The following is a 19,739-nucleotide window of genomic DNA, read 5'->3' as shown; positions in this document are numbered from 1 at the left end:
ATACCACTTGTTGGTTTGGAAGAGAGAACATGGAATAAGAAGAGAGAATAGAAGAATATATCGTAGGTGATGAAAAAAAATCTCAATGTTTATTTTTATGCTTATATACGAAAATAGTTAAATGACTCTTCAACAACAAAACCCAACGAAACAAAATGTATATATAAAAAAAAAATACTTGAATTAATACATCAAAAGCAACATTCTAGAAAAAAAAAATAACTGAACCAGGCAAAATTGTTTGTGCAAAGTGGTATGTGAAAGACCTACAAGCTGAAAGAGATGCAATAAGACAACTAATACACACACAACAAAGTTTTATAGCAACTGATGCTAATGAATATTAACTGTAATCCTTGAACATCAATAGAACTAAATAAAATCAATACATCAACACACATGCACTAGATCAAAATATCAGAAACAAGGTAAATTGTCAATACTCAATCTACAATTATGAAACATCAGTTCATCAGCTATTCATTCATGATAAGTATTCACAAATCAACAAGATACACACAAACGACAACACATTAAAACCTGTCTCTAACTTTGCTTCACTTCAGGCGCAGTGCTTAACTCTTTCATCAAAGAATCAAATTCTGAGAACCCATCAACGAAACCACTGAACTTTGATCTCCATAGACCATCTTGACCTTCTTCCTCTTCGTGTTCATCTTTCACCCTTACCCCATTTTGCAGACTCAGAAACTCCTCTTCATCTCGAATGATCAAAGCCTCCTTCGGGTCTGAATCCATAGCAATAGCATCTTCGGTTGGTGCGGTTTTGGACTTGCTTCCAGCGCTCCCTTCTTCTGGCTTTCCTGTGAGTCTTTGAACTAACTCTCTGAAATTAGCAGCATCAGTTTCAATTATTTCAGGAGCAAACACATGAACTATCCTAATCTCTGACTTAAACTTTGATATTGCACGTGAATCTCTGTTAATTCTCAGCTTTGAGGATAGTGAAGAAGTTTCTAGCTTTGTCATCTCTTCTTGGTAACACTGTAGAAAGTTGCAGTGTTTTGGTTGATTCTGAATGTTGAAAGAAGAGTGAATTGAAACTGATGGTTACACAGGAAAAAAATAATGGAAGTATATCCTGCAAGAAAACAAGTTGCAGATTCTCAAAGTTTACTTGAAGCTGTCTTTTGGCAACTGAGATTGGACATAACATCTAACCAAATTTATTGTCAATAAAATAATAAAGTAAGAAACACATTAATGGGGCCTTCCTCCTCACACATGTAATTTTCTTCTGCATTATTTAATGTTTCTCTGCATTGACATTAATGACAGTTATACCAAACAAATATGAGAGACATGTCCAAAGGCTGTTTGGCCTAGTAATTACATTCAATTTAATCTTATTTTTCCACATGTCAAAGCAATCATTAGACTAAATCCCATACTTTATCATTTTATCAATTCAGCTTAATTTGCTAATTTATGGCCACAAATCATTGAATAATAATACTTTAAATGCATCTGGTTCACAGAGGCCAAAAATCATACATTCTATACCCTTTGTTAAAAACTATGAAACGCACTTTAATCAGCAAATTATTCTCAAAATGACTTTTCCTATATTAGTAATATTTTGATATGAAATTATAGAAAGTAATTTTTTATATTGTTTTATGAAAATGTAATTTTTATATAAAAAGTATTAAAAATTATAAAAAGCACTTCAATTAATTAATTTGTTTTAAAAGTTTTTTTTATTGTTGGTGTTTTCAACTTCAAGAATTAATAAAAATGTTAAGCTTTCTTTTCGAAAGCTAATAAATTTTTTTTTCTGTAGTATAGTCTTCTACATTTTTATTATTATCACTAGATTCCCATGTATTTTATTTTCTGAATTAGACCCACAATTTGTTTTATTTGAAAAATATATATTTTTATTCTAAACGAAAAATATAAAAATGAACATTTAAAACTTAAAAATATATATATATATATATATATATATATATATATATATAACTTTTAATTTGAAAAAAATTTAAAATATAAAAAAAATTAATTGAAATTTATGAAAAAAAAACTCCAACGATTCTACGTTAATTTTTTAAAAAAACCTACAGAAACAATTTTAAAAAATTTATTTACATTTAAATACTAAATACTTAAAAATATTTCTTTATATTTACATATCTAGATAGAATAAAAATAATCAAATTTATTTCAAATATCTTAAATTGTTATATTTTTAATTTCTATTTTTGTATTTCTTCTAAAATAAAATTTCTAAAATAAATGTCAATACTTTTTTCTATTTTCAAAGTTTTATGAATTTCAATTAAAAATTCTATATTTTTCTATATTATTAAATATCTATTTTTATATTTTTTTCTAAATATTTAATAAATTTTAATACTTTTTCTATTTCAAAATATTTATAAATTTCAAATAAAAAATTAGACATTTTTTTTATATTTTTAATTTTGTATTTTTATATTTTTTGTAAATAAATTTTTTTTCTAGAATAAATTTCTATATTTCTATATTTTAAATATTGTTCTTATATTTTTCCAAATAGAAATTTATATATTTAAAAAAAGTTAAACTGTATCTACAATAAAAGGGTCTGGTTGATGAAATAAAATGTATGTTATCTAGTGGTTATAATAAAGATGTGAAAGAGTCTACTATAATGGAAAAAAAAATCAAGTAATGACTGTTTGTATTTAGAAACAGATTTCTGTGGATAATATATATGATCACTAGGTTACCTTATTTAAGATTAAGTATGTTTGATTTCACAGTAGGTGGAGTCTTGAACGGTTTATTCGGTCTGATCCACTTGTATAAGATTAACTATTTTATTTCTTTTTATAAGTGTTTCGGATGTGTCGGGCTGTGCTATCTTAACTCTCCAAGTTCTCCTGCTATCTTGCTCCGATGGCTGGCTTCTCTTCAAGTCTTGGTTTCCTTGTTGACCCTGAGGGGTGGATACCTGCAAAAGATTCTCCGATGCCAAAGTCAGTTTCAGAACAATGGCTTTCCTCAGGGATAGCAACAAATGTGCTTTTAATGTCACCTCTCTACCACTCACCCTGGACTTGTATTTATAGTTTTCGCTATGGGCTTGGGATTAGTAAAAAGTTAATCACGGCCCATGACAGCCCAATAGCTTTTAAACTCTACTTACCTTAAACCAAGTCGATTCTCATTAAGCCAAGACGATTAGTAGCATGGCCGACCATTGTCACGAGATCTAATCATCGGGCGGCCGGCCTTGGGCTGTGTTACTCATTCCGTATGACATGGGCGCCCGCCCATGTCGTACTCAAACGTCACTATGTTATTGGTGATGTAATCTCACGGGCTTCCAGTGTTGAAATGGGCGGGCGGTCATTAACCAGTCCTATATCGTGGATGTTGAAATGGGCGGTCGGTAATATACTGCTTTAATGGTACATGTTGAAATGGGCGTCCTTCCGTAGGACGCCCGCCCCTTCTGGTACAATAAGTATTAATGTAATTGTAAACTTAATTAATCAATAAAAATACCATTTAGTAAAACCCTGGACATAGCCCATTTTGATTGAACCATATAGATTTTTTATGTTATTGTTATTTGCTTTTTGTATTGTAATTGCTTGTGTTAATATAAAAATTAACATAAGTTTTTTAAAATTTTAAAATTAAAGAAAATAACTTATTTAAATAACTCTCCTCACAATTAGAAAAAAATCATATTTGTGAAACCATTTTAAAATAATATATTTTTATCAATAATTAACTTATTACAAAAGTCTTTCATTCAATATGTTCTAATTAATACTTACAATTTTCACATTCTAAACTATTTAGATAATAATAAAAATTACTTTTCCCAAAATAAAATAACATTTGTAAAATCTATAAATGAACTTTCACAAAAATTAACAATAAAAGAAAATTTGTTCAAAATAAAAAATGGAACATATTTCAGAATTGAAGACATTAAGTTTAATTATGTTATAATTACATTTAAATAAATTTTTAATTAAGAAATGATGACATTTATTGAGGATTCCTCAAAGCTTTCAAAGCATTCCTATCTCACATGTAATAAAAAAAAAGTTCGGATTACGCATTCAGAAAACTTAGATATAGAAATGAGAAACCAATAATAAATTATAAATATATTATCCGTGATTAATATTTAACTAGTTCAGATTATTCATTCCAAAATATTCCATAGTAAACTTTATCATTAGACAATGTCATTTTACAAAAAGGTTTAAAACTTGTTTCAGTATCTTCATAATTTGTTTCCAAGATGCTTCTAAAACGTGCCATAAGAAAGGTTTTTAATATATGTTACAAATTTTTTTTTTAAATGTGAAGATTTTAAAAGATCATCTCTTTCATTTAGGTGCAAGAAAAAGTCATGGAAATATAAAAAATGATTTTTTCAGATTATTTAAGTGTAATTAATCTAAATTGAACTTTAACTATCTTAAAACAGTTTATCATATATAAAATAATTATCAATAGAGACTGAGTTTTTCTTCAAAAAGGATTTTATTTATCATTAAAGAGTGAAAGATTTAAAACCTAGGATGTTGTTGTGGGAAGTGTAATGAAGCATGAATGATTGGGAGATTGATATATAGGAAGTGGAGAAGAAGCAAATGTTTTTCATAATAAACTTCGAGAAGAAAGTAAACCTTACATAATCAACAACTCAATTTTCAAAATACTCAAAGGAAGAATAGAATTATTACCGTGTATACATGTATATTAGTCTATTTATATTTTTTCTTATCAATTGAGTATCTCTATAACCTCATTGTTCTATTTTAATTGGTATTATTTCTCTTAATAAAGTGTTATTAATTTCACTTTATATTTGACACTATTTGAGAAAGTAAAACTTTAAATTTGTATATAATTGGAGGTTTGGTGTTGAAAATTTAAATGAGTGGTATTAGAATAATATTAAATGGTTATTTACATTGAAGTTTGTTTATCCTTACTAATCACTATTGAAATCATCTAAGTTTATAGACTTGAATCAAGTAAGTGAGTTTGGCTATATATATTTATACTATTTGTATTCTCCTTTCTTTTCTTTTTCATGTGTATGGTTTTCTCTTTTTAATAAAAAAGATAGAGATATCATTTTAAGATTATAGATGTAAACAAATAAAATAGTAAAATCACATTATTAATGTTACTAGAGGGAATCACAAACATCTCCATCTTTGATTATGAAAATTATGAAATATGTATATAAGTATAAATATGTAGTTTATGAATAAGATCTTCAAAATAAGAAAAATGGAGATTTTCATTGTTATTCGGGATGTTGATAAAAAACACTTTAAAATGATTGTCTAAAGAAGATTTTAAAAGATTAGTTTGGATAGTATGATAGACTAAATCCATTTAGTGTTGATATATATAAAATATTTATTAGAAAAATAGGTTTAACTCGTGGAATTATAATTAATATCAAAACAACTTATGACTATATATCTAACCTTTTTTTGACATGTTAAAGCTTATTCTGATATCTTTAAATATTACCTTGCTAATGATTTTTATCTCAATATACAGCAGAACATCTTAATGACAACATATATATAGAATTTTTAACTTTTTTTTTCTCTTTTTAACTTCTTTTCTTTGAATAAAGCTATTAAGGTCACGTTTGCACAATAAAAAAGAAAGACTTAAAATATGACAATGATAGGTTTGATTTCAAGTTAGTACTGAGATAAAGAAACTAGAAATCTTGGAGCTACTTGATACTAAATTGTTGAATCACGTGTTTATAAATTATAATTCATCTTTATATATGTTTACATTTTAATATATTAATATTTAGTAACAAAAGAACCACACTAATAATTTAATGATAGAATTGAAATTTCAACTACAAAGAAAATTTATTAAAATCTAACCAAATTTGTTGAAAAATTTGATTAAGAACTTCACTCAGAATAATGTTTAAGTTGTTAGAAATAAAAAAACCAGTAAAAAAGAGAGGATGTTTTAAGACAATGAATGATAAAAATGAATATAAAAGGACAGATTCTCTAACTTGTTTACAGTTGAGTTTTTCATTGGCTATATTATTCATTTATTTTATAAAAATTGACTTCAAATTACTTAAATAAACATAAATTAATTAGTTAAGATTCTCAATTATTCCAATGTCTATAAGTAAGGCTTTGATCAGACTTCACATGTTTGGAATGTATGAATGTCAAGTCTTACTCTTTTCTACTTTTATACTTCAACAAACAAGTGTATAAGTTTGAATTATCCAACCTAACATTAATTAATTCATCTTAGTTTTTCATTTGTTCCAACATCTACGAGTGGAATCCTAGTAACATATATGAATGAAGTGTGTTATTTATACTTTGTGTGTTCCAATATACACGTGAAGTGGTGCTCATTCACTTAAATAAAAGATTAACCAGAAACCATGAAGAATTCTAACTAAAAATTGAATTATAACCAAACATTCCAAAGTAGTCTTATGAACATAACTCAAAACTAGAAAGGAATTGAGGAAAATATAATATGTTTAAATAAAATAAAAGAATAACACGTTTATCACACTTAACCTCAAAATCAACTATGAAATTACAATAGGATCAACCTAAGAAGATTTAGTCTTCCATGTGGAAGACCACTTGAGAGTGATAAGGTGAATAGATAGGTGCATGAGGTGATCGATCAATGAGAGAAGCAATGATGAGGCTCACCTTTTATAACAATTATGGATGACCAATTATGCTGCTTAGAAACACAAAGCTTGGGCTTTGCTTAATCAATCCACATCAACCACTTCAATTACAAAATGCATAAAAAAGTTAGCTTCACATTGTCAGATATTGTGTATATTTTGTGTAGAGATTTAAGGGATTAAAGATCAATTTTAAATTTATAAAATACAACATTATATCTAAATGTTATCTTGTGTAAGAATGTCCCTTGAATCTCTCCTAAGGAAGAGGGAAAAATCATTCAATCAAGTGGGTATAGAGCGTAGAAGGCATGTCACATGCTCATTTCAAACAAAAAAAAATGAGTTAGTGGGAATACACCAATCAACCTATTCTAAAATAAAACCACAACAAATTTCATGTGCAAAAATTCAAACTCAACAAATGATCCAATGATCACCAAAAGCTTTGAATGGAAAATTGAAATAGCTCAACCTATTTTGTTGTGTGTTACTCCATTATAATTAATAATTTGAAACTAATATGTAAGTCTTAATGATTTAAGTTATAATATTGTTATATATTTTTATCCTTCAAGTCATATACTACAAAAAGATTAATATTTTAAATTATTCTTTATTTTAATCTTTATTAGAAAAAATTTAAGTTGGTGAGATGGGCCAAAGCAAGTTAGTAAGTTGGAAACTCCAACTCGGCCTGCCAAATTTTGGTGAGTAGCTAGGCCCAAGCTCATTATGCCATCTCTATCCAACTTGTAAGACGGTATGTATAGATGAGGTTCTCGAGACGATATATGTCAGAAGAAAATCATCAAGTTTAAGTAGACAAATATATTAGATAGTGCATTAGATGAGTATACTAGACAATTATACAAGTACATTAGATGAGTCCATCAAATGATTTCATTAGACGATTCATACTAGACGAGTTTGGTGAAATAATGAGTAGACAAGTCTAGCGAAGCACATGAGACGAATCTAACAATGTATTGACTAGATGACTTCAACAAGACAAGATGACTTCAATATGCCTAAGTGACTTGTCCTTTATCATCTTCTCTTCTCTATCTCTACAAGAACTTCATTTCTTTTTCAAGCTTATGATCTTAGCTTCTCTTATTGAAAAATCTCTAATTTAGTTATCCTTACATTATTTACATGACATTAGACAATTCACCCTCGTATTATTTATAAGTGATTTATGAACTTGCTTTCACTTATTAGCTACACATAACACACATTAGAACTCAAGAAACATTTATGCAATTATGTAACATAATAAAAACTCAACTCATAGATCATTTATTAAGTTGTCTAGTGAATTTCAACATATAGACTATTTTATTAGACTTTTCTAGCTAAAACATCTAGTACATTTTTGTCTACCAAGAACAACTATCGTCTAATAAAACTTAAAAAGTTGATTTTAGTACATATTTTCATTTAAGGCTCAAGTTATCCCAATTGGTCAAATATCTTGAAATAATGTATTTAAATTCAATTATACCTCAAAATATAGCTAAAATTAAGTGTATCAAAAGTGTATAAAATTATACTACTTAATAATCAAAACATAACTTTTTTACTTAAAAAATGTAATATTTCAAGTGACAATTCGATTATGATTTAATTAACTCACCCTACAGTATAAGATAATTGATTCACACTCAACAAATTTTCCTTCAATAACTTTTTTTTATATCAAACTGTTTGATTAAAACTTAATATATTTAATTCTTTCAAAGTTTAATATATTTTGAATTACATTTTGCTAAATGAAGTAAGGATTTTATAAAATAATTTTGGTATTCTAAGTAACACGAAGGTGAATATCTTGATTAACATTGAATCGAGAGTTAAACATGTCTTATATATAAATTATAAATTACAATTGAGTAATGATTGTTGAATAACAAGTTAGCCAAGAAAAGAAAAGAAAAGAAAGGGAATCTTTCTCTGACAGAAGTGAAGATGAGCGAAGAACACGAGAGTGTTGTGTTCCAATGGTCGCAGAAGGCTTCCTTTCTTTGTGTGATAGTGGTGGTCCTTCTTCCCATGCACGTGAGTCTTAATTCAAGCTTTTGTCAGTCACGGTTAATAAGTACAATGCATCACCATTTTCACTCTTCAACGAATCAATAATAATTTATTGGATAATAATAATTAAACAATAATATTTTAATACGTGTTATTTTAGTTCATGTTAATATTTATGATTATTGTTATTAATTATAAAATAATTTTAAATAAATCACGGAATAAATATTACTAGGATTAGATTGTCTAGGTAGAGATTAAACTATCAGGGTCTCAACAGAATAAATATATAGAAGCATGAGAATAAAATATAAAGAAGAAGAAATCAATATAAGATTCTAAGTGTGTTCACAAGAGGCACGCTAAAAGAAGTAAAGAAAAAAAATAATTAAAAACCTCTCAATTTTGTCAGACTATTAGATCATATAATATTTCTTAATTCTTTTGGAATATTTTACACACCAAGAGTTACAAAAAATATATATGGATGATTCATGTTTTTTTTAAGAAAACACATAGTTTCTAACCAACACATTACTTTCAAAACCGTAATCATAATTGTAACTACTTTGTAGGAGTTTTCCTTGTTTCATATGTCTTATGTCTCTCTTGAAAGTATAATAATGAATTTTCTCTTAACTTTAGGAACAACAATTTGTTTTTCCTTAATTTCAAGGAATCACTTATGTGCATAGACTAATTAAGAGTTAACTAAGTGTTAAAATGAATTAGTTCAGTTAACTTTTATGCTACGAAAAAAAATTAAATAACAACCAAATTTTGAGACAAAAAATATTAGTCATTGACTAAGTTATATATACTTTTAATAATTTAAAAATTATTGATATTTAAAATAGTGTCTAATATTAATAAAAGATTATAATTGGTTTTTAAATTAGATTCTATATTAGTATTTAACATTAACTACCAAAATTGTAGCTACTTATTATTATTAATTCTAAATAAATCTTTAATCACTAGTGGAGAAAAGACTTTTAATGTATTCTTTATACGTTCAACCCTCGAATGTCCAACGTAAAAAATGACCGGTGACATTTTTCGTAAATAAAACAACTATTTAGACGTCGGCTACGGGGGACCCAACTTCTAAATACTCATATACGTCGGCTCCCCCGAATGGACGCCAAAACTTAACGGAAAAGTTAAAAAAAAATTAATTTTTTATTCTTTTTAGACGTATGTTATGGGGGAAACCGACTTCTAAAGCCATTTAGACGTTTGTTGTGGGGGGAACCGACTTCTAAAGCCATTTAGACGTTTGTTGTGGGGGGAACCGACTTCTAAATACTCAGGCCAAAAGTTTAAAAGGTCACTTTTGGATTCCATTTAGACGTCTGATCCCGCCACTCTGACTTCTAAAGTCATTTAGACGTCTATTATGGGGGAACCGACTTCTAAATGTCTGCATTAAAACACCACGAACGCGAGGCAGCCGTTACGCGCACTCATTGTTCATTATCTTCCTTGCGTTTTCTCTCCACGGGCTACGTTTTTCAGGTCCGTTTTCTCACTTTTGCACCATTTTAAATTAATTTTACTCCGATTACATTACTCTTTGATGAATATCTTTCATTTGAACCGATTAAAATGCGTTTTCGTTGGGTTTGGGTGCAGTTTTGCTCGTGTCCTTGGACGACGTTCTTAGGCGGCAATTTCTTGCGTTTTGCACTCCTCCAATTCCCTCCACTACGTTTTTAAAACCATCCAATACAAAGAAAAATTGCACAATCCATTCTCTTCAACTAAAATATAAAGTTGTAAACTCGAATCACCATGAGCCAGGAGCAACCCGAAAGGCCTCAAGCGGAGAAAGATTCAATCAAATACAATGACGTTTTAGACGTTTGATCTGTTCAGGCCAGATGTTTATATAGACGTTCGATCTGTACAGGTCAGACGTCTATATAGACGTCTGATATGTACAAGCCGATCTGTACAAGTCAGACGTCTATATAGACGTCTGACTAGAGTTCGATGTCCCATCAACGTCAGCCGAATAGACGTCAGGTCAGGATCAAACGTAAAAAGCCCAAAATAACAAACGTCTAAAGCATTTTCTGCACTAGTGAATTTAGATTCAATGATAGTAACTAATTAATGTTAGAGACCAATTTAGACTTAATTCACAAATCAATTATAAATTTTTTATTGATAATAAAGATATTTAGAATCAATAATAATAAGTAGTTGAAATTAATGTTAAAGACCAATTTAGACTCTAATTCACAAATCAATTATAATTTTGTTTTATTAATATTAGAGACTATTTTAGATGTTAGTGATTTTAGTGTTAGCTTAAGTAGTCTTATGCTTACATTTGGGTTTCTGGTTAGTCTATATTCTAGATTGTGTCATTCTCTATATAAAGAGCTTAAGTGTATGTTGCAAATCACTCTTGTAAAATATATGAAATCATTTCATGAGATATATATTTATGAATCTTAAGATAATTCTTCTCTTGTTATGGTCCTTGTCTTGAAAAGATTTTCAAGTATTGAATCCTCTTACTTATCCTTTGAAATCATTGTAAATGCAGCATGTTTTAACTTTATTTCAAGTCTTAATCAATTTTATATTTCTTATTTTTCCATGGATTTTGAGTTTCCAGATACCTTTTGAGTTGATCAAGGCCCTGTTGAAGAACAAAAGCATCATTATAAAGTGAATGCAAGTTAAAAATGGTATCGTGTGTGCTATTTCTAAAGAAGATGCTAAAGTCAATGCATTCAAGTTCATTAAGAAAATATGGAACACCCTCATTGTTATGTATAAAGGGTCTAAAGAAGTCAAAAGAAACAAATTTAGTCTTTTTACTAGATGACTTATTTAGCATGGAGAAAACATTCAAGCTATGTTTTTTGAATTTCATAACGAATTTTCTTCTCTAGGTAAGATTTGTGAAAAGTTAGCACATCGAGAAGTTCCTATAAAATCATGGAGATCTCAAGAAAAAACATAGTGGGTGTATAATAACACTTGAAATTTTTTCTCTCTTTACAAAGATTTTTCTCTCAAATGATATTTAGTGTCAAACGATATAAGAACACTTTAAGCTTTTTTCTATTTTCATGTTGTTATTCTTCTTATGCTATCATTCTTGTGTTTTTCATCAACAACATCTTCTCTTCAAGCTTTCTTTTATTTATATAGCTTCTCTTAAAAGATGACTGTTAGATAGATAAGTTGACTTTTGAAGAGTTGGTAGCCCTCAGATGTGAAATTTGACTTTGGTCTACTTTGTAGGGTTCATAACTTTTTCTCATAACCTTAAGTGAAACTTAAACTTATACGATGTGATATGAGAGATGGATTCAGGTAAATATTCCTATAATATTCTTCTTTCCTCACAATGTCTTTTTCTTGGGTTTCGTGATTCTGATTATATCTTTTTACTTTATTGATCTACATGGATATCAAGAAATAAAGTATACAAGCATTGAAGTACTTTTTCATACATATATTAAATGTTTTCAACGTTGATAAGCGTTAAGCAGAATAGCGTGCTCAAGACATTATATCATTTGTCATTTCATTAATAAGTGCATCGTTGGTAAGACAAATCACATGTCTAAATTATTTTCTAAATTACTTAAAACAAATATATAATTACGTACAAATAATTGTAAAATATAGTAGATTACTATTTTTCTCACATTTTTTTATCAAAAGGTTCTTGTGGATTTTATTAAACCTCATTCTAGGTAAATTAATATTTTAGTCGTGACACTTATGCCTACCGTGATCTCCTCTATACAAATTTCCTGTAAATAACAGTTACTAACCAATCTTGACAAGGATTTTATACATAATGGGTTACTCTTGTTACCTTATATGTTTGAGCCACGTCGCTAAATGTATCATTTTTTAACTTTTTCTTCTTCTAACGAACTAGCATTGCCTTTGACAATAACTGTAACATTTAAACATTATTTTTCAGGTCAATTATGTTTAAAAAAGTTATGGAATAAGTTCATGTTTCCTTTTTCACATGAAATTGGTTTTTCAGATGAAATACTTTTTTGGAATAATTAATTAGCCCGAGAATGCAATTATTTTATTGTATTTCATTTTATTTTAGTAAAAATACATAAGAACACAAAACAGGCTTATTTAGACAAAAATAATAATTTAGTCTCTTGCTTGTAAGATACAAAATAACACCAAAGTAGTCCCCAAATTATGTATACCAAGCAATTTATTTTTCCAAACGATAAAAACCATTTTAGATTTCTCCTAAACTAATTGATAGGTCGCATTTTAATTCTTAAAATTACTAAACATTAATGATCATGGTTGGTTTGTTGCAATTTTAGGTACTATTTTTTTTTATAGATTTGTAGGTACAAATTAAATATTATAATGAACATTTTGTAGTTTCCATGACTAAATAACCTATGCTGATAGTTTCTGAATTAATTTAGTTTATTATTACTTGAAAGAAATAATTTGCACACTTTAGAATAGAATAAAGACGTTGGCGTCTCTGTAAAGTGTGGCTCTAAGTGGAATATCTTAATGTTTTCAAATTAGTTCAGAATGAAACATCTCTTTTCATGTTTTGTACGCATCAATCTTAACTTTTCAAATAAAAATCATCGCAGCTTTCAAACTTTGGATAAGGTGGTTATCGAGAGAACTTTTAGGTGAAATGAGAGGAAGGGTTAGTCCATTGTACACTTAGAAAAATTTTCCTAAAAAGATTATATGGGAAAAACAAAAATAAATAAAAAATAATTTATACATCCATTAAGTTTAACTTGTTAGACTTTAATATTATTTTAAGAATTAACTTTTTAACTTTAATGTAATTTAAAAAAAAATTCTTTAAAAATAACTAGTGTTAGATTCTTTAACCTCACAAAACAATAGTACGATATATAACGGGTAGAATAATTTGTCCAATAAACAATAAATATCGTTATGATAAGTTCTAACTTTGCTTTGATACCATGGTAAAAAGTGAACTTTAAGTCTAACTCAACCTCTTAAAATTAGCTTGTAAAGTAAGGTTTACATCCACCACTTATATACTTTAAATTAATTTTATCTCTAGTCGATGTGCGACTTTCAACATATACAAACACAAAAACTTGTCATTGAAGAATATAGTGAAAAGGAAGATAACAACTATAAGCGGGAATGATAACACACTAGTACATTAAAGGAAATGGCACCGGTTATTTTCGCTGATAAGCACCGGTTCCTGAACCGAGGCATATTCAGGCGAGGTAAAAAGTGGTAGACTTTATGCCTCGATTTTGAAACGAGACAAAAAATGATACGATTCGACCTCGGTTATTAGAACCGAAATTGTTCCTCTCCCTCTACTGCCTCGGTTGGAGGCTGAACCGAGGCAGTAGGGTCTTTTTTTTATTTTTTTTCCTTCTTCTTTAGCCAGTTAACAGCACCTCCAATGAAGTTGATCATGCTCATATTCAAAACCAGACCAAACAAACGTACAAAGAAAGCAAGTAAAACAAATCAAAACAAAATCTCAGATTCAAAAGATCATTATCAGATTCAATTCAACAAAATGCAAAACTCTACTGATGCAAAACTCTACTGAAACCAAATGCAAAACCCAAAGCAGCTACAGTCAACATCAGAAAAACCCTAATCTGACCACCACCACTATCACCGCCGCCACCATTGACGCACCACCACCGCTTGCCTTGTCCACCATTCCGCTCCCTTCCTCCGCCACTTGCTCCACCAGCAACTTCACTGCCGTGGACGCAGATATGGTTGTTCTGCCGCAGTCCGTCGACGCAGATCTTCACCGTGGGCTGAAGATCCTCTGGCGACAACGCCGTGACCGCGTGCTCCTGCGTCCACGGATCACTGCACCGTAGCAATGGAACCAGACCGGGCACCGCACCAGACTCGCCAATCAGGGCACCGCTGCTCCTGCGTCCGCTCTGTTCTTCGCCAACAGCCTCAGCTTCGCCGTCGCCGATCGCTTCACCGCCACCAACGAAGAATGTAGTCCGTCGACGCAGATCTTCACCGTGGGCTGAAGATCCTCTGGCGAGATCCTCCGGCGAGATACTTCCAGGTTCGTAGGAGAAGCATAGAGATCGGGAGCGCAAACCCAGATCTGGTGGTTGTTATGTTCTGCTTGCAGCTTTAGGAAGAAAGAAAAATGAAATGGAAGAGGAACGGTCGTGCGAGATGAAGGTGTAGGGGGTGGTTTAGGCATCGGTTTCCCAACAAACCAAAGTAATAAGGAGTGGTTTAGGCACCGGTTTCCCAACAAACCGAAGCAATAGGGAGCTTGACTTTTCAGACTGAGATCAGACTAAGTAGCAAAGGCGTAGCAGAGTAGCAGCACAGGTTTAGCAGAGTAGCAGGAGAGGTACTGAGCAGTGTTATAGGCACTGATTCTCATGTTAACTGAAGCAATAACTTAGTTCCACCACGAGTTTAGTTGTGACCGAAGTATATATTATGTTACGCTTCGATTTTCGCATGACCGAAGCGTATATGGCGTGACAGAATCAACATTTTTTACTAGTGACAGATTCACTTCAAATGTTTTTTAAATCCAATGTAAATTTTGATATTTATATACGAGTTTAATGTAAATATTGATTGTACCTTCTACTCCAAAGTTTTCAACATAAAAAAAATATTACACTTATCTACAAAAATGTTGCCACATTTCTCTTTTGTTAATTTTGTTTTTCATCGTAAAAAGTATGACGTGTTTACACTATTATGACAACAAACAAATTAATGATATTAGGTTTAGATTCTCTTAACTAGAGGTACAAGAAGTAACTCCAAAAACAAAAATTAATTAATCCAACCCAACACTGCCAAATGCTTCTGTTATGAATAAAAATAAGTGACATCTTTTCTACTTGCAATTGGGTATTCTAACAAGCATGCATATACGACAAATGTGGTTCTTATCTAAACTCGCTCCTCACTCCTCAATTTAAATGTACAAGTGTTTGACTATACAATATGTTTCACATAGTTTATAAATATATTTATTGCAATATACTCAAATGGATTAAGAACAAAATTACGATATATACAATTATCCGAAGACAGTGGTTTCAATAATGTCAGAACATTAGTGTTTAAAAAAAGTCTAAATCACTTGTAATACGTTAAGAAGTTTCTATTAATTTAGAGCTTGCAATGGAAACAAGAGATAAAAGTAAATGAATATCAACATTATCCACTCACAAATATAGTAAAAATTCATCATAAAAAAAAATGAATGAACAAAAGAATTCAATACCTATACAACCAATAATTTTAGACCCTTTGACCATTTCATCAATATACCATGGCCTTTACACATTAAGAAATACAAATAATTTACAGACAACTCGGTCTGGTTTAAGGTTTTAAAATCACAATCACAAAAATCATGATTCTGGGGTTTCTGAACCTTAATCAGGCCACCCTACAACCTAAATTGTCTGAACCTTGTGCAAGTTGTAATCTTAAAACCTTACAAATGACGATGACTTAACTCTGAAGAGAGGGTGATTGAGGAGCCTTTGGAGAAGGAGAAGGCTCCCCTTCTGGTGGAAAATCAGAGATCAAAGCCAGCATGCGACGAATGCTGACAGATCGAGCAGGCCTGAAGCTGTGGGATCTCTTGATGTTCTTGGAGAAGATGTTCGATGAATTGGAAAGAATAAGGTACACCAAAGCTTGAACAAGAATGAAGACACCAACCTTCATGAGCATGTCTGCTAAGCTGCTCTCCATCTTTTGAAGTTCTTTTGTAATGTAAGCGATTGTTGATGAATGAATTGTGGAGAGAAAGTGGCATGCGTGGTTCCTTTTATAGTTGTTGAAGACATTCATTTGGAAAAAGTAAAGTATGGAATACACCATGCAATTTTGACCCAGTGTTTCATGAGGTGGAACTTTCGTCGTCATCTAGAAATTTACGTGTACGAATACGTGTTGAGAGTGTAATGGCAATAAAGTATTCATATTTCAGAGGAGCATTGCATGTTGACCCATTGGGAATATGATAAGTTGAGCACGTTTTGTAAGAAATATATAAATTTGGTCAATTTGGTATCGGAGCTGCTGATTCACCGGTTCTATCCGATATGGTCCTATTCTTATGAGTTAATAATTCTTTTATTGGTTTGTCTTACAAGCCAACGAAATTTCTCCTCACCATACTTTTAGCCATCGCTGACAACACACAAGATTTTACTCTTTTTCCTATTTCATTCAACCATGCTTAAATCTCAAGAGCAATACCGTAATAATTATTAACCTAACAATTTTTTACCTACGGTAAAAATCAAATGTATAAATATTCTTTTTTTAGATGTATTTTTGTACGCTTTTCTCTTTACTTTCTGTACTATAACTGGCAACTGACTGGCTGTCAGACAAATTAATCAAGAAAGGTAAATATCATTAATGATCAATTAATACATTTAATAGCTATATTAAATGCAAATATACGCTATTTATGAGTGATTGACCGGTCATATTGCAAAAGAATATAGTATTAATGGACAATTAGCAGGTATAGACATCATTTTTTATCCTAATAAAATATAAAAATTTTTATGAAACATATCTGACTTGAGCGTCGGAGTGTTTTCTGTAGGTCAACAACTCATCAAAGTGGATTGCATTCTCGGAGAGGACTGAAAATCAAAAGAGAGCAGAGAAAGGAAGAACGACCGACCCTCGGACCAATTCAACCGAAACATTTTGGCGCCCACAGTGTGGCCGAGCGGCATCCCCATGATTCCACGAGGAACCAGACGTGTGCTCGGTCTCAACATCGCTACTTCGAATCAATACCAGGTTTTGCAACCAGAGTAAAATATTCCGTAATAATTTCTAAAGGCATGTTTTTTGTTTTGAGAACTTTTAGTCCTACGTACTTTCAACCTTGGCAGGTTCCGCTTTTCATTATCATTTATAAATTATAATATATTTGTTTAACTGATATTTTTGTGAGTAAAAATATTCTGCACTGGAAGGTTTAGTCCTACATTCAACCTTGACAGGTTCCACTTTTGATTATAATTTATAATTATAATATATTTGTTTAACTCATATTTTTGTGAGTAAAAATATCCTGTACAAGAAGGTTCAGTCCTACGTTCAACCTTGACAAGACTTACGTGTCTACACTTTTGGTATGAATAAAGCCAGACAATTTCCATCCAATCACAGGTTGCGGGGCGATGGCACAAAACCTAGGGAACGCTCTCCGAGAGCTCCTGGTCCTAAACCGAGCCGTGAAGAGTGTTCGTGAACTCTTACCCTCATCCATAAAACCTAGGGAACGCTCTCCGAGAGCTCCTACTCCTAAACCGAGCGGTGAAGAGTGTTCGTGAACTCTCACTCTCGTCTACAAAACCCAGGGAATGCTCTCCGAGAGCTCCTGGTCCTAAACCGAGCGGTGAAGAGTGTTCGTGAACTCTCACCCTCGTCCACAAAACCCAGGGAACGCTCTCCAAGAGCTCTTGGTCCTTAACCGAGCGGTCATAAGTATTCGGCCATTCGGTCTCAAACCACAACAGCACACCGCCCGGTGATTCAAAAGGGTAATCACTCTTTCCCGCCACTTTAAATTCGTCTGGCGTATTTAAATCCCTTCGCACCTGCAAACAGCTGCTCAGGACTTGAGGGGCTTAATGTACTATTTCTGACAACCGACCGGTTGTCAGACAAACTAATCAGAAATGGTAAATATCATTAATGACCAATTAATACGATGACACTTTCTTTTGGAAAAGAATTTGTAAATTTTCTCTTACCCACCTTTTGTTATAATCACAAAGACAGTTTTAAAAAATAAATTATTTCTACGTTTATTTTATACATCTTACAACCACTCTCTTTTGCCCAGTTTCACTATACAAATATGTAATAATTGAAATTTATATATATATATATATATATATATATATATATATATATATATATATATATATATAAATTTTTTGTCTATGAGTTGTTGGAAATTTAAATGAATTAGAAATTTTATATTGAAGAAAAATGAAAAAATTGAGTAATATATAAAATAAAACTCAAACATTAAGTATTAAAATTTTGTTAAAAATAGTGTGAGATCTCTTATGTACGTAACTCGTACTTTTCGATCTCTTCTGTTTATTTCAGTAAAAAATGCATAGCTTATCTTTTATCTTAATCCCGTTCAAACGGAGATAACTATATAGTAAATTCGATCACACGTAGAGTTAGTGGAAGTATGTTAAAATAAAAAGATAGGATAAATATATCCAATGGTAGAAATTATGAAAGACAACTCTCACTTATGAAGCAAATCATTAGAAATTTATATGAATCGAAAGTTCTACATTAAATATAAATGAAAAAGTTAAACAATATATATAAAAACATCAATAAATATTAACTTTTTAAGATTTTTTTTTATTTGATGTGATGTAAAATCTTTTATATGGAAAGCTCATTGATATATCAATTTCCCGAATCTTTTCCAGAAAAAAAAATTCCAATATGAATTATAGGTAAATTTATTGTTGAGCCTGAAAAAATTTAATGGTAGAAGAAAGTTGTTTTTTTTGTTGAAAATAGTTGTGATAGCGTGAAATGGTAAATGAGGAAATGTTAATAACTTGACTTGCACCACACGGGTGCCATCTGCTTGCGTTTCAATTCAAACAACAAAAACAAAACCTGTACGTACGTGTCTGTCTTACGATCATAAAGTTGGCAACCCTTTAAAGTGATATCTAATTAACTGTTTTGGGTGACTGCTAACGTTTCTTAGGAGTATGATCGATGTGGGACATAGGTACTTCACAAAATGCAATTCATCAAAAGTTTATCTATGAATTATTAAGACCAGGAATCCATCAATGAGTGAATGCCAACATGACCCTTTCCTAGGTAACCTCTTAATGATTCCTCTTGTACATCTCGCTCAGAAATTAAAAAAAAAATTCTTTATAAATTAAAGTTAATTCATAGAAATGATTTCTACATGTAAACTAGT

General features: G+C 30.6%; 2 protein-coding genes across 2 annotated transcripts; both read right to left on the bottom strand.

Moving 5' to 3' along the window:
• Positions 1-362: 362 nt before the first annotated feature.
• LOC124832432 (VQ motif-containing protein 25-like) lies at positions 363-1,111 on the bottom strand. The gene has a single exon (XM_047306633.2). The coding sequence runs from the start codon at positions 988-990 to the stop codon at positions 547-549; it is 444 nt and encodes a 147-aa protein (XP_047162589.2). The 5' UTR covers positions 991-1,111; the 3' UTR covers positions 363-546.
• Positions 1,112-15,937: 14,826 nt separating this feature from the next.
• On the bottom strand, positions 15,938-16,539 carry LOC124832431 (uncharacterized). Its single transcript, XM_047306632.2, has one exon. It carries the CDS (start codon positions 16,481-16,483, stop codon positions 16,238-16,240), a length of 246 nt encoding a protein of 81 aa, XP_047162588.1. The 5' UTR covers positions 16,484-16,539; the 3' UTR covers positions 15,938-16,237.
• Positions 16,540-19,739: the final 3,200 nt, after the last annotated feature.

This window comes from Vigna umbellata, chromosome 3, assembly GCF_029865625.1.
Source record: "Vigna umbellata cultivar VRB3 chromosome 3, Vumbellata_1.0, whole genome shotgun sequence".
In the NCBI taxonomy this organism is placed as follows: domain Eukaryota; kingdom Viridiplantae; phylum Streptophyta; class Magnoliopsida; order Fabales; family Fabaceae; genus Vigna; species Vigna umbellata.
The sequence above is the reverse complement of the archived record's forward strand: the minus strand, read 5'-3'. Positions and strand labels throughout refer to the sequence as shown.